General features: G+C 42.3%; 1 protein-coding gene across 1 annotated transcript; it reads right to left on the bottom strand.

Moving 5' to 3' along the window:
• Positions 1 to 2,328: 2,328 nt before the first annotated feature.
• LOC120799918 (armadillo repeat-containing protein 1-like) lies at positions 2,329 to 15,325 on the bottom strand. Its single transcript, XM_040145438.1, has 7 exons — positions 15,030 to 15,325; positions 13,094 to 13,287; positions 12,809 to 12,900; positions 10,378 to 10,567; positions 9,179 to 9,295; positions 8,311 to 8,385; positions 2,329 to 7,252 (listed from the first exon to the last, which is right to left on the bottom strand). The coding sequence occupies exons 2-7, from the start codon at positions 13,253 to 13,255 to the stop codon at positions 7,061 to 7,063; spliced, it is 828 nt and encodes a 275-aa protein (XP_040001372.1). The 5' UTR covers positions 13,256 to 13,287; positions 15,030 to 15,325; the 3' UTR covers positions 2,329 to 7,060.
• Positions 15,326 to 21,554: the final 6,229 nt, after the last annotated feature.

The following is a 21,554-nucleotide window of genomic DNA, read 5'->3' as shown; positions in this document are numbered from 1 at the left end:
AGCTTAGACTTTTTGCCGAGTGAAGAAGAGTGACAGACGGAGGAGAAAAATCTGACTTTTTCTTTTCATTTTCAGAGTTTTGTTTATGTTTTCGTCGGTTTTGACTGAGTGTGAGAGGAGGCGTTTTCAGCCTCCTTGTTTTCCTCAGTCTCCTCTGAACGAACTGCAGTAACCTCTCAGTGACAGGCTGCATTCAGGCATCAACAACGCAGCAGCTTATCCTGAGCTCAGCTCTTTCTCTGTCTGAAACTCACTCAGCTCTGCTTTCAGTCCCAAACAAAAACCTCCGTTCAGCTTCTGTGGGGTTTAGGAGCAGGGTCAGAGCAAGCGCTGGCTGCTCAAAGAGCCTCATGGAAAACAAAAACGGTTAGTGCCCGGAGCTGCAGGAAAATAAAGCCTACTACTGAATATTACTGGAGTTATTTCTTACGCGGACTCTGATCCTTCTCTTTCTAGACTCTGAAACTAAAACTCATCCCCGCAGGTCTGTCCACACTTCCCCTTGTGGTTGGGTTCCTTCTTTTTCCGTCACTTTGACTGAAGAGTTCAACAACTCCTCTCAAAAACTCATGAAACTGGGCACATTTCCAAGGAGTCCTGGTAAACAGAGACAGATTACACACTGGGCGGTGCCATGAAGACCAGTAGTAGTTCACATACTGCTACAGGCTCCTTCGCACTGGGAGAGATGTTCGGATAGAATCTCGCTCTTAATCTGCGTAAAACTATGACATCAGTCTCGAGGCCGTCAACGGTGCGAGGAATGTTTGATGATGGAAACGGAAAAAAAAATAACGCAGGCAAAGACGTGTCGACTCTGAAAAACCAGGCTTGACCGCAGCTCTGGCCCAGTTTTTTGGTGTTCAACTCGCTCATTGGTGACACCCGCAGCACCGCACTGGACCGCGTGTTCTGCGTCATTTCGGGCCGTATCCATATTTGCCGGTTGAGAGTCTTTGGTCCTAATAGTTCTGAATCCGGATGTCGATCAGACTGCCGATTTGAGTACATGACCAACAGCAACTTTTGTCTGGGGACAGCTCAAAAATCACACATTGAGTGAAAGATTTGGACCCGTAATGTCGAGCACCTTCCTTTTTTCGATCGTCTGGCCTGAACTGTAAAGGAAGTGTTGACACCCTCGTAAAATTACAGTTTTTAAACAGAATTATCAACCTGGCTTGAAACTGTGATTTAGAAAATTCCAACCAAGTTTCATATCAATCAAGCTAAGTCTCACTCTACCCCGAGGAGGTTTCCTTCATTTTCTGGGCAGAGCTGCTGACATTTAATTCATAGCTGGAGTTTAATGATCCATCTCGATGGCAGACGCGCTTAGGACAGATCCTTTAGTTTATGTGTTCTGCTATTAAACAAAAATTTGTATATGTTTAGTGTAATTTGAGCGAACTGACCGTTTAAATCTTGCTTTTTGTTTGGAATGACGGAATTCGCATCACGATATTTCGTGTAATAGTCAAAACATGTCGATTGAAAATGGCTTGACTTCCTGTTTAATGTGAAAGGGTTTCTGCAGGGTTTTTTTAAAGCCTGCAGAAAGACAACGTGTCTGTCAACCTTCCGAACGACATGTGACACTCTCTGTTTCCTGAGATATAAACTGTTTTCAATGTTGTCATTTGTAAGGTCTCCATTTGAATGTATTCTATTTGACATTGTTCATTTGAAAGGTTTTATTTCCTATTTATTGTGTCTTTTACTAGTTCCGTACATCATTTATGGCTAATTGGTTGCCTGCAGTAATATACTGTATCATATAGAATTAGTGGCTTTGCAGGTCCTGGGCTCCAGTATGTGTTACCATTGTTGTGGCATTATGTCTTTCCCAGTTTGTCTGTACTTGTGTATCTTTTGTCAATTTCTTTCTCTCTATCTATTATGCAACTCTGGTCACTGAGTCGGATTGTGAAAGAAAAAAACAAACATCCTGAATCATCTATCGCCGAATCGTGAGTCAGACTGAATCTCAGCTGAAAGTCTAATGAGTATCACCGAGCATCGGGGACGAACCTGAACATTGATGACATGTCATTCTCTGATGCAGCTTTTAGGACTCATCATTAGAGAACAGACTGTTGGTACAGCAGCACACCGAGGATGACGACATGCAAAATGTGAACCAGCGTCGGCAGATTTCAGAAAATAACTTAAGAAAGAAATCGAGATTTCAGGAAAAATAAAACAAAGAATAAATCTGAGTTACCTGACTGAAATAAAACCAGAGTGGAAGAAAGAAAATGCAGAAAGATGCCGGTGGAGCTCACGCAGCTACAGAAGAGTTCAAAGCAATGGAACAAACGTCATTCATTTTGAAAATGATTGAATGAGGACTTTTAATAATGTAACAGCACAAAAAGCTTCTGGGAAAAAACACACGTATCCAACATGTCCTTAATATTAGATGATTTGTCTCTTGGAAATTACAGAAAAAGTGGCTGCGTTTTGTATTCGAAGACTAGAAATATTAGCAACAGCAGATGTTTAAAGGGCTTCTTCTCAGATCCAGCTCTCATGCTCTCAATTTCCAAGCCAGAGTTACGAGTGTGTTACGGCAGTTCCAGTGATGTCGAAGTCAAAGTGTTTGGATTTTCTCTGTTAAAAAAAGGTAGAGCTACAGCTTTTACAAAGAGCACTGCAGACCGGGACCAGAGTTTGGAATCTGAATGTTGCAATAAGAACTAGTTTCTACATGTCCATGTGCGGTGCGTTTACTGGAGCCAGTCACTCAGCCCTGTGGTGTCCAGTTAGCCCAGTTTAACCTGCGGGAGACTTTTAACAGCTCGCGCTGAGAGGAAGCGCGGTCCAGAGCGTATACAAGTGAAAAGCATCCCCCACAGACACTGATAGTCATCTGCCCTACGGACTAGAATTAATAGTGTCATGCAACGTGATGAAGAGAGAGGGCAAGCCCAGACGGCTGAAGAATGCAGCTGAAGAAAGTCTCATCCTGACGCCAAAACCAAGGGAAGCAGCCTGGGGGTCTGTGAAAAACGCTGAGCTGGAGAGACCAGAAGACTGCGGTTCGTCAGGATATCCACTGCGTCGCTACCTTCCGTGGTTTTCACTAGTTTAATGTAAGAAATGTTAGTGATGCCCTGCAGAGTTTTTGAACAGTAGCCGAGCTATAGAGAAACGGGTCGACGCTTTGTTCGAATGACGCACATTTCTCCTGATGGTTTCGTGATGTTCCACTGACTGACAGGCAGGAAGAGGACGACTGCCAGCGAGCAGACAAAGCGGGTTTTAAGATGCTAAAAAAAGAGAAAAAAAAATAAAATAAAAATAAAATCAGCTCAGCAAAGGTTTTATGAGGAAGAAGGAAGAGGGAAAGATATTCAACACGTCTGATGTTTAAACATGGTTCTGTCTCCCTCATTTTATTCATAATGTTTGCTCGTGTTCCAACAGTCGTCGTACACTCGTGCCAGTACTGCAGTTCGACTCAAGCATCATGCTAACATCTGACAACAGGCTACTCTGAATGTGATTGGACAGTGAGCGGTGTAGGCGGAGCTATGAGCACACCTGGCAGGTACACGACCACACAAACTCACAGAAGGAAAACAGCAGCATCATATCCGGAGAGTTAAAATCTGTACAAGGTCATTAAAGGTCATTTCACCTCGGAGCAAACGCAGCTGGAAATAAAATACAAATAAAAACTTTGCAGGAAACCTGATTTTCTTTTGATTCTTCTTGATTTTCAGCACTCATCATGTGATTCACGTCTACTGGGAATTAAATGAACTGTCAGTCAGTTTCTTTTTCCTTTTGGAAATAATCAACAGTTTTCACAAAAGCCTTGATTTCTGTTTGTCTAATCAGTAATTAACACCAGAAGGGGGAAGAGTAAAGGGAGTGTGAGCTCCATCTTTTTAAAAATGTTTAAAAAATTCAATAAATGCATGGTTAATAACACATTGCTGTCCGTTGAATCCCGCATTTAATACTGTGTGTCTGCAGCTCCTAACGTTCCGTTTTTGTTCAGACTTTTGTTCAGAAAAGTGATCACTCAGATCTTTAAGCATCTTTGAGGCCGTCTGTGATCTGGTTGTTAAACTGAATTCAAAAACCTTGTACTGTTTTAGTTTCATGGTCCAGTGTGCAAAACGCAGATTTCTACCCTACTTAAAAACATCAACCTCAGATTCAACTGTGCAAAATGGTCACAAAACTGATTCCCATCAACCCTCTGGCTGTTAGACATCACCAAAAAGAAGGAAGATAAAATAAAACTTAGGTAACATTGCTCCAAAAAATACCAACACGGTTGGATTTGAGGCAGAGTTCAGCGTCTGAGCGTCCACAGGAAGTGTCAAAATAAAAGTTCAGTTTAAAGGCATTCATACGGGGGTGCTGGTGTAAACAGGATGACGGGTCCAGAAGCCTCACAAGCTCTGAACGATCAGACAGACGAACCGTGGACAGAGGAATCAAACCTGTGACCTCTCCGAGTCTCTGACCTCTCTGCAGGTCACTGTCCGTTCAATCTGCTACATTTTAACACCAACACACCGTCAACACATCAATGCAGAAATGCAGTAACATTACAGGAAGGCTGCAACTAACCGTGATTTTCATTTTACACTTAATTAGTCAAAAATGAGGACAAATACCCACAATCCTTTACCGGGAGCTCAAGTGATGAACTGAGTCCCAGACAAAAGGGATTCAGCTTCCAAGGATCTGAGGCAGAGAAGCAGGAATCCTCCTCTCTGGAAGTTTCTAGCTGATTAACCTTTACAGGTGTGTTTATTGATCTTTGATGATTAGACATCTGCTCAGGTAGAAGGTGTGCAGAGCATGAGGCCACCTGAGGCCATGCCCCAATAAGAATGATGAGGTGTAATCTCTCCAACCTGACAGGAGAGTGAGGAAGACATCTGCAAGTTTCCATCCACATGTTTCTAGGCACATTTTCAATTTGCACCGGAAATCTTTCAAAATTCTAAATCTCAGTAGGACGTGTTCGGTGTTGTGTTGTCTGAGGTGTAAGAGTAGCTGTGAGGGTAAAACCCACCGTGAACCAGACTGAGTGAATAAACGCTGACGGACGTGAAGCACCCGACCTAAACTCAACTCCTTCATGTTCTCCACGCGGTTCTCCATCGTCCGAGCTTTTTAACGACCTTGTCTCGCCGTGTCCTCTTCTTCTGTGGTGGATTAATGGCAGCGACTGGAGATTCAGCTCCACCAGCTGTTTATTACAGCAGCGTACTGCTGCCACGCCAGAAAAAGAAAGGCAGATCAGAATCACGTCATAACCGGAAAAGTTTATGGTCGTAACAGGAAGTTCATCACGTTATTACGACATACAAACTTATCACATCTTCACATGAGACTTTCTAGTTACACCCATAAACTATCTACTTCGCTATAACAGGAAACCGTCCATGTTACACCCTGATAACTTGGCCTATATTGTCACGACTCATTTTTGAATGAGGAAACGCTGTGCAGAGAACGGATTAATTGAGAAATATGGCTCATTTAGACGATTTGATCAAGGTCTACTTCATGCTCGGGCTGAGACTTGGTCCGATTCAGCTGTTATTGAGCACGGTGGATGAGACTGTGCCAGTTCACAACCTCAGGACTAATCACAGGTAGTGATTGAGAAGGTATAACGTGAAACGTTTCATGCTATAAGGAGAAAAACAGTGGATCGATAAAACGAGAAGTTTGTTCTGGCTCGATAAGTTTGTGCGTCACAGTGATGCGAAAGCATCCTGTTATAACAATAAACTTTCACGTTGTAATGTCACGCTGATCCATTTTTCTTTTCCTGGCGTGGCAGCAATGCGCTGTATTGTAGTTTACCTCAACCAAGCAGTCAGCTCAGATTCACACAGCAGGAGGGAGGAAACGAGACTTTACTCTGGTTTCACTTTGGTATTTTCTTTTAAATTCAGTTAAAACCCGAGCCACATTTGGACGGAAACCCGATGGATCAAACAGTCTGCACTTTCCTGAGAAGAGCTCTAATCATGGAACATAAGTGAGGTCACTTCACTTCACATCAACGACTCCTTAAATGAACTGATGGACATGTGGTTTGCATTAAAACAGACGAGAAAAAAAAAAATCAGAACCTGAGGCAACTGTAAAAGCTGATTGTTTGGCAGGCGTCCTTTAGAATAGTTTCAAACATATTTGTAATTCAGTTTAAACAGTTTAATCACCGTTTTTTAACTCAGCAGTAAAGGAGCCACTCCAAAACAGCTTGTTATTAAGAGATGAGGATTTTAAGTTTAAGATTTTAAGATTCTATTTTCTGTATCCACTGATTATGTGGCTTTGACACCGGTGTAGCATTAAACATCAACTTGGACTCCTCTTCTTAAATCTGTTTGGCATTTGTCATCATTTTTGATATCTTAAAGACTAAGCGATCAGCCCATTCCTGAAATAATAATAAATAATAGGAACAGCAGTTAGATGCAGCCTCAGTTTTACGTGAAGAAGCAGGACGTCTGTGGATCAGAGAAAATGAAGGCACAGCAGACTGAACTCTGACGCTGCTCGTCCTTTCAAACACGTCAAATTAAAGGAAGAAAAGTGAAGAAAAGTCACTCAGTCTGTTGGTCAAATAAATAATAAAAAGGTAAAAGGAGGCGAGAGGGGCGTCCTGGTCACGCCTATGTATTCTAACTCGTGGGTGTCTGTTCATGTCCCTGCAGGACACTTCCTGTCTGTTAAGACAATTTGGTTTGTAACATATGAACCCGTTTACAGAGAGAACGACACCACAGATCCCCAACAGAACCATTAAAACCACAATCCCGTTGTTCTGGAGAGATCAGCTCCTCTCTCTCTCGACTGTAACGGCGGTGAATTTTCATCGCGACGTTATAGTGACGGCTGCTGCACGGCGACAGATCACGGCTCTGTTTTTAAACTCACTGTTGGAAGTTCTGTCTCAGTTTTTGTTTCTGGCTGACACTGACAGCGCTGAGATTTGGCAGCTGGTAGGTTTTGGTTCTTAGAGGAGGCGGGAGGTTTAACGAAGGGGGGAGGAGGAGGAGGTGGCCCCGTGGGGTCACCAGTAGAAGGAGCGGGACAGGAAGTTGGCGGCTGCATTGAGCCAGCTGGTCCCATCCTGGCCGGATCCCACCTGGCTCACCGCCTTGTCAGGCTCCTGAGATGGACTTTCGTCCTCTGGCAGGTAGTCCGGCAGGTCCACGTTCTGCTCCACCTCCACCGACCCGTCCTCTGTAAACGGGATAAAAACCTGGAGACACCAAAAGGGAAAACACGCTACAGATAAAGGTTCAATGTTGTTATTGTTGACCTGCAGAAAGCATTTAACACTGTGGATAATGAGATTATGCAGCGAAAGCTGACATCTGTTTGATTCAGGAGACTGGTTGCTAATTGGCTTCAATCCTGATATAAACTGGACTGGACCTGAACCTAGATTTACTGCATCTGGAGTCCCACAGGGCAACGTTTTGGGTCTGCTTTTCTTTCCATTTTATATTTAATTAACTCAACATTTTAGGAAATAGGCTGGGTACCTGGCAACCCTGTAGTGCCATAAAGAACTATAAAACCACTATAAAACTACAACCTGTTGTTTTACGCTTCTTCGTTTTTTGCACTTTTACATCCTTTTTTGGATTAAAGAAACAGGATCTAACATGCTAACCAGTAATCTACAGAGCTATCTATAAGCTAAGTTGAGCAGGCGCTGGCTGTGACGTCATATTTACTGTATAAACATGAGAGTGGGGTCAACCTGACCACTGAACTCAGACAGAAAGACAACGATTTACCTAAATGTTGAAACACTCCTGTAATGATTTAATGAAATCAACTCTACTTCTTTTGTGAGTCTAATAAAGATGATTCTGCCGTCAAATGGACTCCGAGTGAGTATTTAGGAATCTGATAAAAGCTTATATGTCAGTCTTGAAAAAAACATAAGCTCTTCTTTTTACTTCTAAAGGGTAAATGGGGTTTTTAATTACTAATAAAAACTGTACCTTCTGTGGGTTGTTATTTAGAAATCATGAGTTGATGGCCTTAAAAGTCATTTAAGATAAACCAAAGGTTGAATCTGTAGCCTGTCTTATTCTTGCTGCAGCTCTGGTTCAGGGTCACTTTGACTCTGCTGCCCCCTCCTGATGTGAAGGATTAGCTCAGCTCTTTTAAATAACTGGTTTCTAACAGACTACAATCAGTGAAGCTACTTCTCAGTGACTTAGGACAATCGAAGTGTGGCCTGTGGCCGTTAAACATGTTGAAGTGATTTCAGCAAAGAGCGGTAAAATCAAAACTGAAACTGACCTCGTCTCCATCTTCTCCTTTCACCACCTGCTGAGCCTTCATCACCTGAGTGGAGGCGATTGCAGACGCCAGAGCCTGAAGAGAAGAGCACTTTCTGTCACTTACTGAGGATTGTTCACGCTATCAATTCATCTATCAGTTGTTCTGTTGCCTTCATTAATAATAACGTGGTCTGTAAAATGCCAGAAATAAAGCAGCATGGCTTTAAGTTGCCATCACAGCAGCCTCAGCATAATTTGTTCAGAAATATCCAAATTTTTCCGGGACATTTGTTTATTTAGTCATTTTTAAGACTTGTCTTCAACTATTTAAGAATTTCAGGTTTTCCAGGATTCCTGGGAACTCTGACAGTGTTAAAAGTTTTACAGCAGTACTTTTATTCAAGTACTGTTTGAGTTTGTGGAGAAAGTTTTGTGGAGAACACTTTCTTCCGTTAGATGTCAGAGTCAAGTGTCGTACTTTTTGTCCACCACAACATTTATCTTACGGCTAAAGTTACTACATCTACATTTTTTCACTACATCGTGACATGAGTTCATTATATATTATCCATAACAACCTAACAATACATGAGTATCAGAGTCCTTTCATCATTTTCTGCTTTAAAACTTCTATATGAAATCAACACTTGTAGTTTGAGCTGCTGATCAGATGAAAAAAGAAATTTGAAGATCAAACTTTGGTAACTTTTTGGGACCATGTTATGCACCATGCATAAATAAGGATATCAGCACAGTTAAAGTGACATCTGACGTTAACGTCCCGTTTTCAGGACAGCATTGCACAACTCAGAGTGTAGATGAAGAAGAGTGGCAGAGTCTGCTGTGAAGCATACACTTTACACCTGCTGTGGTGCATCTTGTCTCACCTCGGCCTTCAGGTCCGATCGGATCCGGACGATGCATCTCTTCACGGCCATCTGAAAGGTGAAGCTGATCACTCCTCTGATCTTCAGCAGAGCCTCCTCACACAGACTCCTCCGACTCTGACCGGGAGGAGGACGAAGACAAATTACAGTCGGATGTTTTGTTTTTTTGGATCAGACATTTGAGTCTTGAGGTCGTCACAACGTTTAATCCTAAACTCCTGAGCATTTTTATTTCATTAGTCTTTACAATGCAGCCCAATTTCCTCTGCAGTATTCCGCCATTTACCAGTCACCAGCAGCTCTGGTAAACTGGAGTGAACAAAGCGAATAAGCTTCACGTCCTTGTGTGATGTCGACATTGATTTGGAGATGAAGTGGGCCAAAAGGTTTTGCACTGCAGGCTGTTTGAAACCAGAGACATTCTAAGTCTAATCAGTTTGGACTCTGTTAACACTGCTGATCTAAAACAGAGCGTCCCATCTTGTCAGCAGGATGTAATCAGCATGTTCAGTAACACCTGAGGCCTCTGACTGTCTCTGCTGGTCCTGGTTGCTTTGTGTTTTGTTTCTTTAATTCCTCAGCCTGTAACTTTCACAGAGTATCACACTGGATGCGTTTACATGCACATTAGGATCCCAATTTTGAGTCCTATCCTGGTTTTGATCATATTCATAATATGCCGTTTCCATTGAAAACAGAGAAGCCTGGTTATTCATCTCCGTGTTTACATGATCAGTATCCAGGTTTCTGATGGTCTGTGTGCAGGTGTCTTATTTCTTCAGGGACTGTGTTACCTGAACAACGGAGAATGACAGTTTGATTTCTGGCCGTCTGAACTCTGCTGCATTTATTATTCTGCTGGATTTGGCTTCTCAGTCTGATCACCAGTGATGGAAAACAAGAACCACAGCACATTGCATGATCTACTTCACCAAATCAGACACTCCCTTTCAGCAGCTTGATCTTCATAGCATCGATTACCATCACATTTCTTCTATTACTCACTAACTACTACATAACCTGAGTTGAGGACGCACCTGCAAACATGGCAGAGAATTGTCAGAAACCTGGATCAGGTGTTTACCAGGACACATAACCAGGACAAAGCCCTGATCAATACCAGCACACTTGTGTACATGCATTCACTGATGATGAATGAACAAATGAATAAATGTCGTCACTCAGGGCTTCGAGCTCACCGAGTCGTCCAGGCCGTCGATGTGGAGGATGACGGTCTTGGCTCTCTTGTTGCTGGAGCCCAGGAAGAACTGGGCTTTACGGCGGCTGCTGACAGCCTCCTCAGCCGGCTCAGAGTCAGCGCTGCTGGACGCCTGCAGGAGCTCGTAGATCTCTGACGCCAGCAGCTTCGTCTCTCCGGGAGTGGTCGATCTGGACGACGCAACAAGATGAAACTCTGAATGAATCGACTGTGTGTGGCAGCTGGCCTCCGCAGAGAGAAAGGCAAAGTACAACCAGTATGGTTTGCTGAATATTTTCCTGTCCTGTTTCATTATGAACCACCCGAGTCAAGTTCCTGATAACTATATTGCCATTACAATAAATGTCAACTCAGGTCAGCAAAGTGCATATATGTTGCCGTGAAACGGATTACATCTTAGTGGTCAGCTAATTAAACTTCTGCATCAGAGCATCTGGACCCTCTCCGTTGACATTGAATGCCACAGTTATGGGTTTTTGGGTTTTTTTTGCACTTTAATGCTTTTCTTTCATCCTTGTGTCAACAGTTTTATCTGCAGCCGAAGGACTAAAGAAGAGCTCTTCTGCTCTTCTACTTTAGTTTGGAGCAAAGAACAAATGAAAGCATCACCACAGAACAACACTGCCAATTTCAAACCTGAAAAATGTCTCCGGAGAACTGACAACTGATGTCTGATCCCGGAAGCATGAGGTACGTCCGAACCCCAGTCTCACGATACTTTAGACACTGTTTTTGCAGTAGACTGGAGTCTTTTGGTCTACAAACTGAAGTCTGCTGGTAGATCGTCATGAGTCACTGATCAGTGAAAAACACCACCTGTACTCCAGAGAAAGTTTCTCCACTGTGAGGATTTTCTGCTTTTCCAAACAAAATAAAATACAAAAAAAACAAAAACAAAAAAGAAACTTTCATAATAGTATGCATACACAAAATGTACTCAGACACAATTATTGGCAGCCTTCACTAATATTTGGTTGCAGAACCTTTGGAAACAATGACAGCCCAATGACAGTGTTTCTTGTAGCCATCTAGAAGCTTCTAGCACCTGTCTGCTGGCAGTTTCTGTCGCTCTTCCACTGCTGTGCATTCAGGCTCTCTTAAGTTTGCAGGAGTCCTTTTTTCAACGGCAGATTTCAGCTCTCTCCAAAGGTTTTCAATGGGATTTAGGTTCAGGACCCATTGCTGGCCAGTTTAAAACAGCCCACCTCTTCAACCATTCTTTTGTGCTGCTGGACGTGTCCTTTGGGTCGTTGTCCTGCTGGAAGACCCGAGACCTTCACCTCAAACCTAGTTTTCTGACGCTGGGTGACACATTTTTCTCTAAAATGCCCTGGTAATCTTCTGTTTCCATCGTTCTTTTGACACGTTCAATGCCTCCAGCACCAGAGGCAGCAAAGCAGCTCCACAGCCTGATAGAAGCTCCTCCATGTTTTACTGTAGGCAGGCTGCTCTTTTCCTCATGGGCTTCATTTCGTCACTTATGAACAAACTGATGCACTTTATTCTCAAAGAGCTGTACTCTGGTTTCATCTGTCCACAGAACATTATCCCAGAAAGACTCTGGCTTATCTAGGAAAGTTTCTGCAAACACTAGTTTTGCCTTTTTGTGACTTTCTTTCGATAGTGGTGTCCTCCTTGGCCTTGGTCCATGGAGCCCTACTTGGTTTAGCGTGTGGTGTCTGTCTGATACGGGCTGAAACCACCGCCCGTATCAGACCAGGTCAGTCTGAAGCTCTTTAGATGTCTTGTGTGGTGTTTTTTCCACAATCTGCATCAACCGTCACAGACTTCTCTCACTGAGTTTCTTCTCAGCACCACGTCCTGGAAGCGTCTGGAACTGTTTTATGACTGTGAAGCTTCTTGAAAACGTTACGAGCTGTTGAAACGGGGATTTCAGGATCTTTGGCTGTCGCCTGGTAGCCTTTGGAAACTGTTCTGTTTTCTGATAACAGCATTTCTGATGCTCTCACACAGCTCTCTTGGAAACAATCAGCCCCTTTTTATGCAGCAAAAGCATCAATTATAGGTCAATTCAGGTCATGTGAACACCGAAAATTAAGCACACTTGAGTCTTATTTGTTTTTTATTTTGTTTGAGGAACTAATTTACAATTCATCAAAAGGGGCCAATAATTGTGTCTGGGATACATTTTGTATTAATTCACTATTATGCAAGTTTTGGTTTTTTTTCTTTTGTTCAGTAACTTTGCAGATTTTATTAAAATATTTTGATCATGCAAAATTGGTTCATTTGCAACAGTGACATTAATTGTTAGCTGCAGTCCTTTAAAAATTTGGCCTAAGAAATACAAATTCAATTTGATAAAAATATGATATACAATTATAAGTGCAAGTTCAAATTTATGTATTAAATAAATCTGAGTCCTGTCCAGGTGAACATCAGAGACTCACTTCTGCACGACGTTCTGGAGGCTCAACATCATCCCCAACTCCCCCTTCAGCTTCTCCTGGTTGGCTCGACACTCTGCCAGGTAACGGATCGCCTGTAGTATCAAGCAGTCACAGTTATCAACAGGCTCAGTGCAAAAAGAACCAGCTGCACCACACCTGGCTTTTTGTCTTGAAATATAAGTCAGCATCCCGACAGCTTCTGCGGGAGGGTCAATGTGACCGACTGGATGTCACAGCACCAAAACAGTCAGTGTAAACTAACAATGTAAGATTAATGCAGCTCACCAGTAGGGCAGAGTAGACAACCTGAGGGTTTGGGTGGTCCAGAAACAGGATGAGTCCCGGCAGACAGCCTTGGTCGTGGACGATGGCCCTGCGATTCATGGGGTCGGCGGCCAGGTCCCTCAGCTGGTTGACCACGGCCAGGGCGTCCAGCTCCATGCTCATGGCTGACGCTCACTCGCCCATGCAAGAACCAACTGAGGACGGCAGCAACAAACATCAACTCTGAGGCTCTGATATGTTCTGGGTTCTTACTGTTTTTCCTGAAATAATCCTCAACTGTTTTTCAATTAATTGGGGGCCCTGTGGTTTAGGAGTTTAGAGGCCCAGCAAGAACCAAAACAGCTGGGGACCTCTGATGCATCTGCGTTTCTCTCTCTTATTTACTGTCAACTCGTCAGTTAGTAACATGGCAGAAATAAAAGTGATTTAATTTTATGCTTTTTTGCCACAAAGAACTTTCCATTTGTTTAATGGTGGAAAGTTTCTCTGTAGTTTTTGTTCAGTAACATAAACTTACAGAGCAATGAATCACAGAGACTCGTGGTTTCAGACAACCCCTAAAGTTTTGTGCTCGGAAATGCAGTATACATAAGTATGTGGACAGCCCGGTCCAAATACCAAAGAAAGAAAACACTGTCCGAGGAAACAGAATGAGGGAATATTGCAGTAAGATGATCATAAACTTTGGAAGATTTCTGTAACTCAGACTGTTGAATTGTTTTATGGTTTATGGTGTGTGTCAAGTCATGAAGAGATCATTGCTAAGCCAGTGTGAACAGGAGGAGCGATAACATGCACCAACGACTCAGATTAAAATGAGTCCCCGTCATTTAAGATTCTCATCCTGGTGCACGAAACGCTTAATGGTCTGAGCCCAGCAGAACTCTCAGGTCACAGGGAACCACCTGAGAGCTTATTCTAAATCACCAGAGATTACATTCAGTATTTATTCACCTAAAGTCTGGAACGGCTTACTTGCTCTTCTGAGAAGCTGCACCCCATTTTAAATGCCACCTCAAGACTTGTCATACTAGTTCAGTTTGACATTTAATAGATGTTTGTGTGTGATTATAACTGCTTTTACGTATTCATCTCCATCGCATTGCCGTTTCTGGTGTTTCTGCTCTATTTTCCCTCTGTTATGTATACCTCACTTCCCCCCCTGTAGAGCACTTGGAGCAGCAGCTGCACGGAAAACTACCATTCGACTGAATTTAAGTTATATCGGCAGTGGTGTGCAGACATGGAAGTAAATGAATCCCGGCAGCAGCTGAGTTTTTCCCCTCTCTACGGCAGATTAACATGTGTGTTTCTACAGAACTTCAGCTGCTCTTTCGGCTCACAGAGACCTGATCACACAGGATCCAGCTGACTGAGTTGCTTTCTTCGTCCATGCAATACTGCCAGGCTGAACTCAAGCCAGAAGTCTGTCAGTTTAATGCCGTTTTACATGAAATGACTGAAACAGCAGCCACTCAGTTCTGCAAACATCCAATTCAATGATTCAGACATGAGCATGAGGACCCACCTGTTATCTCCACGGTAATCGCACTAAAGCAAGCAGAGGCAGATGGCTGTTTGGACATTTTACACTTTTCTACTGAAATGAAATAATATTTAGTGGACGAGACATATGCCGAATTTACCAGACATTTCTCACAGTTTTTACGGTATTTAGTCATGTTGCTGTGGCATGTGTAGGTTTTCCGTTAAACACAAACGCATTAAATCGTCAGATTGTAGCATTTCGGTGTGTCTTCAGTCAGAAAGCAGACCCGGTTACCTGCTAACAAAAGCGGGTGTTGTCACCTGTCAGCCCGGCTCTCCGGCGGTGTATTTCGGGTCAGAACAGCTGTATGAGCCGCCAGCTCCGCCGGTTCTCTGAGCTAACGTCTGGGGGAATGCTAATGCTAACGCTAACGCTAACAGGGCTCACCTCTGACGGTCACCGGCACCGAGCCCCGGGGTTACGGCTAACGTCAGCGGCCAGCTGTCCTCTTGGCTTCCCCTCCGTCTGTCTCACGCACGAACCACAGGTGACCGTTAGCGGTTTTCCGGCAGCGGCTGGAGACGGAAGAAGGTGATTCACGGATGAATTAAGACTTGACTTCGATAAAAACGCGTCAACGACGGTGTTTACACCGACAGGAAATAAACCGAGGCCAGTCTTCCTGCTGGACAGCAGCTTCGGCGGCGACGTAACATTAAGGCCTGTGATTGGACGGATACGGGCCACCTGAGTCTGCTGACCAATGAGCTGCGTTGTGCTAAGAGTTAAAAGGCCCACGCCCAGTAGGTGTCAGCGAACTGATGCGGGATCCGTTTTAGAGGAGGGAGAGGATCTGCGTTACCAGCTTCGCCGAGTCCTGACGAAAACCTGGGATCCTGAGTATAACCGGGGTCCTAAAGCTGGCTCCCAGCGGCCCCTGTAAACTCTGGGTTTACTGGTCCACGCGAGTCTTCATCTGAACCACGAGTGAAGGGGTCGGTATGACACGAGCTGAACCAGTGACACTGTTTCATCCAGTCACAGCAGAAAGTTTTATTGGACCAGGCGAATGTAACGAACATGATCAGAGCAGAAGAAAGCTGCAGACACTGGAACTGGGAATCATTTCCTAATATTGAAATGAAGGAATTATTGTTTATGTCTTTACAGGGCTATTTTTGCTTTTTTGTCTAATGATGTTCTGCATATCTGATGCAAATTTTTTTAAAAAAAAGCTTAAAGTAACATCAGACAGGTCAATCTGACAATCAAAGGCTGCCTTTATAATCCTGGGAACTATGTAAGAGTGTGCGGATTATTTTGCTAATAGAAGACAACTGAAGGTTTAGTTTTTATTTACAATTATGATCACAAAGTCTCCTCATGTTGTTCTGAGCTGCAGTGATGGAGTCAAAGTGTAAAAGCATCGACACTGTCAGGAATCCTGTCGGGAATCAAATACTTTTTTCGCATTTAAAATGCAGCTATGATCCCGATTGCTTATTTAATTATCGTGGTAAACTCTCCCTCTGTTTGTCAGAAGCTCTGTTTTAAAACCAGAGCGGACTCATGGAAACTCCGCAACAGCAAAACGATTCTACTGATCTAGAAAAATATCTATTGCTCTTTATTATTTGTCACTTTATTATCAACTCTTTTATCCAGTGATCTGATTGGTCAGTAGTCGGGCTAGTGACAGGTTTTTTTTTTCTGATCCTCTGACGTTAACCTACTTGGGGCCAGCATCTGTTGCCATGGTGATCAATATGAGGAAAAAACAAAACAGAGAAAAAATGTGACACACAATGCACATTGTTATTTGTACTTACTTTTTATGTATGCATTTAGCATTTCATAATTCAATGCAAAACATACATTAAAAATAATCATTCAGCCTTGTGTCTTTAATAACCGAACGAATTATTGTGACATGAAGAAGTGTTGTACATTTCAGTGTTGTTTTTACTGTCATTTTTACTGGAAAAAATGAACGTAATCAAAAAGAAATCAAAAAATATGCATTAAATGAAACAAAGTTAACAAACTTAGCAAGCAAATTAAAAATACTGAAAATGAAACATAATCAAACATGAAAATGATCAAAAGTGAAATCATCATCTGTGGCGTGTGATGACTTAGCATCAAAGCATCAAGTTAAGTAAAAAAGGCAGTGAAAGTCAGTCTCAATCCAATCTCAGACAGATAGTGTCCCCAGCAATCATCAAAAATTATTACAGTGTTTGACTTTAGACTCTTTGGATCTGTGTTTGTGACCCAGAAGTACCTGTTAAAGCGTCTCAGTGTGTAGATGTTAAAGCGTCTCAGTGTGTAAACGTTAACACGTCTGTGTTTCAGTGTGTAAATGTTAAAGCGTCTCAGTGTGTAAACATTAAAGCATCTCAGCATGTAAACATTAAAGCATCTCAGCATGTAAACATTAAAGCATCTCAGCATGTAAACATTAAAGCAATATCAGTGTGTAAACGTTAAAGCGTCTCAGTGTAAACGTTAAAGCGTCTCAGTGTGTAAACGTTAAAGCGTCTCAGTGTGTAAACGTTAAAGCATCTCAGTGTTTCACTGTGTAGGCTTTAAAGTGTCTCAGTGTGTAGATGTTAAAGCGCAGGTCAGTGTTTCAGTTGTTCGGGGAAAACTAAACTAAAACTAAACTAAACTGAGACTTTACTAAACAAAGCTGTAGCGGCTCAGTGAGGGTCGGAGCTGTGTGACAGGGAAGTGAAGAAGACGACCTGTGGTCCTCTCTAACTGTCTCTGTGATCCATCAGTTTAAATGTGGAGATATCTGATCACAGCAGAAAATACAGATTTTATCAGACGGCTGTCTGTCTATCTCCTCACCAGATGTTGCTGTGATGCAGTTTTGCTAATACTCTTAGTTACCTTTGAGATTTGTCCATCCCTTAAACGGTCTGCCGTATAAGAGATGGACTATGCTGCAAGAGGCTGTACATTCACACAAAACCTGCAAGGCTTCTGTCACCATTCGACTGCAGGGTGACATCTGGATTCAGCAAAAGTCTGGAGCCATGAAGACATCCTTTCGAGTGTTAGCTGTGGAGTTACTGTGAGGAATGAAGAGTACAGTTTAAAAAACTGCACTGTTACTCTTACCTAAAAATAAGAGTTCCTGCAGAGTTCCCAAAAGACAGATTTAATGCTACACTCAACAAGACATCAGTTCCTCTGAAGATCCAGAAGCTTCAGCTGTCTGACTCTTCTGTGTACTACTATGCTCTGCAGCCCACACTGACAGGAAACACCAGAACTCTGTACAAAAACCTTTGGAGCAAAGACAACAGAATACTCCACAACATCCACTAGAGGGAGTCACACACTGTTAAACTTCAGTGTTTTTTCTTATGATCCAGTCTAGAATCATTTTACTCTCAGCTTTCATCACTACTGGAGGACTTGGTAGTTGATAAATCATTGTTGAAGGAGCTGATCTTCCATATTTATACCAACCTGATGAGTCTAATTGGCCTTGAGGAAATGAACTTGTATAGAAAAATAGAGGGATGATTAATTAATTTAAAAATTAAACATAGGAAATTACAATATAATCTGATTCATAGAGTATACGTGACACCAGAGAGCCTCCACTTCATGAACTCAAAGAATCCCCAAGTATGTCCAAGATGTAAATTAGAAGTAGGACATTTTATGGATATGTTCTTGAATTGTATTCATTTGTTTTCTTCTAGGAAAAATGTTGTGGAAACCTTGACCACAATAATCAAAGAGAAAATACTTTTGGAACTGTTTGTTTCCTTTATGGGATAAAGCTTACAGCCCTTACTAATACCATCAAGACATTCCAAAGAATGGTGATAATGGCAGCCATTAAATGTGTTGCACTGTGTTGGACAGTTCGTGATGCCCCATCTGCATCAATGTGGTTTAATGAGACGTTCTCCTGTGTTCCTTATGAAAACATCAGGTATGGTGTGTATGTTGAACACATTGTATTAAATCATTTCATTGTTTGGTTGGTTGTTTTTGTCCTTGTTTTTCCTTCTGTGTTCTGGGAGTTTGTTTACTGCTATTGATTTATTTATCTTCATGTTTTATCGGATACAATACATTGTTTTTTTTGGAGGGGGGTGGTGTTGGTGTTGAGTTTTTATGTTTTTTTGTATGTGTGTTTGCTGTTCATTTGATGGGCAGCGAGTACATTTTTGGAACAAAAAGAAAAGGGAAGGGAGAACAGAGACATCCACTGAGAACAGTTTAGTTAATGACTAATCTACTTATTTATGTAAAGACGCTGATAACTGCTGAGGAGCATCCACTAACGAAACCTTATGTCTCCACTCAACAAGCACAGCAACGACAACAGCCTTTGTGAATGTTAATGACCTAAGGATGACTACTGAGACTAAAAGTCTTTCTGGGCTGGATCGGCTGGAGCAGATGTTGGATATTGATTGACTTTATTCCTCATTCATTGGGGATTGTTTTTGACTGACTGCACAATTTGAATTCAATCTTCTGTATAGTGGATGGTATCATAGACTCAGCTCTTGGTTGCTGTTATTTAATCTTTGTGATACAAGTTTCTCTGTGGCTTTTTTTCAGGGGAGGAACTTTCTTGTGGTGTACCACAGGGATCAGTCCTAGGTCCTCTTATTAAGCTCCATGATGCTTTTCGATGATATTACTGAAAGACAATATCAATTTCCACTGTTTTGTTACGCAACAAACCTTAAGATGTTTGATTGAAAAGTGCTGGTGTTTCAAAAGCTTGTACAGCTGATGGAGTCAAAACCTGTTTTCCTTTTATTTGATCCCAAAACTCTTTCAGTCAGTTCAAATGAAGTGTTGTATACTGTCCATCAAACTGAAGAACTCTGCTTTTCAACTGGATAAGACCTGTGACATTGAGCTTTCATTGATTATCAGCAGACTAATGTTGTACAGTGACATCTCTGCTTTAGAAGAATGAGGTTGGTTCTTCTTGTGGTTGCAAACCCTGAAAAGGTGATCCATCCTTTAAATTTCCTTTCTGTAAGTTCCTGTCTGAAAAGATGACTGAAAAACATGTTCCGTCTCCAGCTGAAACAAACTGCTGCTACCAGTCTGTTAACAGGAAAATACAGATCTATGAGAGACATGAAGATTCAGGGAGGAGCTGAGCTGTTACTGACCTATAGAAGAGAGAGGAACTTCCATATTCAGCAGAGTTCAATACACAAACCACAAACATTACCTGTATTCAACATGCTGTCATTGCATTTTTCTGGATTTTCTCTGTTTCTCTCCACTCGAACAGGTATGTTAGATAATGCAGCACAAGAAAAGTTTACAACATCTGAATGTGAACTGTTCACTGAGACTTTTACATCATTCTTCTTGGATGATGATGACTGCAGCATCACTGTCATTTCTAAAGCTTCCATCATCATGAATGGAAACAGAGCACAGCAAGAGGAGGAGCTACACAACTGAATATGAAAGGCTTCATTTTGGAGCTGAAGAGCTGCTGTGTTCTCTCTATTGTTCATTCAGTACAAGTGAAGATAATGCTGCTGGTTTTAGTTTGGATGATGACACTCTCCTTTCATACTGGTAAGTACTCAAAAGATGTAGAAGAGGTTCTTTGAATTCATCAACCACTTACTACACATTTCAGTTTAAATACATTTCATCATTGTAGAAACACAAGTGTCATGGTGAAATATATCTTTGTTCTTTTCAGGATCCTCTGAGGATTTAGTGAAACCATTTAAAGATGTAATGATGGCTTTGGAAGGAGACACTGTGACTCTCTCCTGTAACTATTCAGCCTCTGTACAAAACCTCTACTGGTATCAACAGAAGTCCAGTTCATCTCCAAAGTTTCTCATCGCAGATTATTCAGAGAAAGTAGGAGGATTTTCTTTTAGACAGGACAAGAAGGCGTTTCATCTGGAGATCATCTCAGCTAAAGTGACTGACTCTGCTGTGTACTACTGTGCTCTGCAGCCCACAGTGAAAGGAAACACCAGAACTCTGTACAAAAACCTTTGGAGCAAAGACAACAGAATACTCCACAACATCCACTAGAGGGAGTCACACACTGTTAAACTTCACTGGTTTCTTATGATCCAGTCTAGATTCTATGTACTGAAGAAAAAACACTTGATGGCCGACCAGTGTTGTAACTTTATCACTCACTCAGTCGGTCACGGACATTTGCGTTTATACGGCTGGCCCCACTGTTGTGGTCCAGCCTAAAACACAAAATTCTTCATACTCAAGTCCAGTTCCAAATGTTCAGTTCAGTTCATTAAATAACACAAATATCCACTTCGGGATTTCCTGGCATCCCACAAACAAAAGTCAAAACAAGTAAGTTTTTCCAAAGACAGTTCAGTCCAGTTCACTGACAAAAAAATCCACAAAACCCCAAAGTGTCAGTCAAGAAGGACAAAAAAAAAGAACAAACAGTCACCAGGCTTCCATAGATTCACACTTATGGTGGTGAGTCTTTTATACGCCGTTGTCGGGTCTCCGGAGATGTTTAGTTGTCACATCCCTGGCAGTTCCCTGGAAATGGTGAGAGGAGCGAAGATACTTTGCCAGGGTCACGGGGATAAACACCCGCATGTGGTTCGAACGCAGGCTTAACACATCGCAAATGCCTGGGGCAGACTTACCAAGTGTTTCCTGTGCACAAATGACATCTGGTTTACTGGATAAATCATCTACATCCTCTTTTAATACCTGTCCGTGATCCGACAAACTTCTAGCATTCCATTGTAGCAGGAGGACCATTATTAGTACTCTCCAACCCGTGATTGCTGCTGGCTTGGTTGAATTCCGAGATCGTTCCTCACCTCCTTCCATCTCAGCCCGCTGATATCTAGACGATGACCTGCCGCCTTCACGACTAACCGTACTCTCTCCGTTTTGGCTTTAACTTCCATTGTAGCATTTACTACTCCTGCTATGAAAGTGACTGGCACTCTTCCC

This window comes from Xiphias gladius, chromosome 15 (genome assembly GCF_016859285.1).
Source record: "Xiphias gladius isolate SHS-SW01 ecotype Sanya breed wild chromosome 15, ASM1685928v1, whole genome shotgun sequence".
NCBI classification, from domain to species: domain Eukaryota; kingdom Metazoa; phylum Chordata; class Actinopteri; order Istiophoriformes; family Xiphiidae; genus Xiphias; species Xiphias gladius.
This window is presented reverse-complemented; position numbering and strand designations above follow the sequence as displayed.

Excerpts from the sequence above, each read along its gene's own strand:
- LOC120799918 (XM_040145438.1), bottom strand. The coding sequence starts at position 13,255 with ATGAGCATGGAGCTGGACGCCCTGGCCGTGGTCAACCAGCTGAGGGAC. Across the intron at positions 12,901-13,093 it reads TTGTCTACTCTGCCCTACTG|GCGATCCGTTACCTGGCAGA; the intron begins GTGAGCTGCATT and ends TTGATACTACAG. Across the intron at positions 7,253-8,310 it reads AAGGAGAAGATGGAGACGAG|GTTTTTATCCCGTTTACAGA; the intron begins GTCAGTTTCAGT and ends TGGTGTCTCCAG.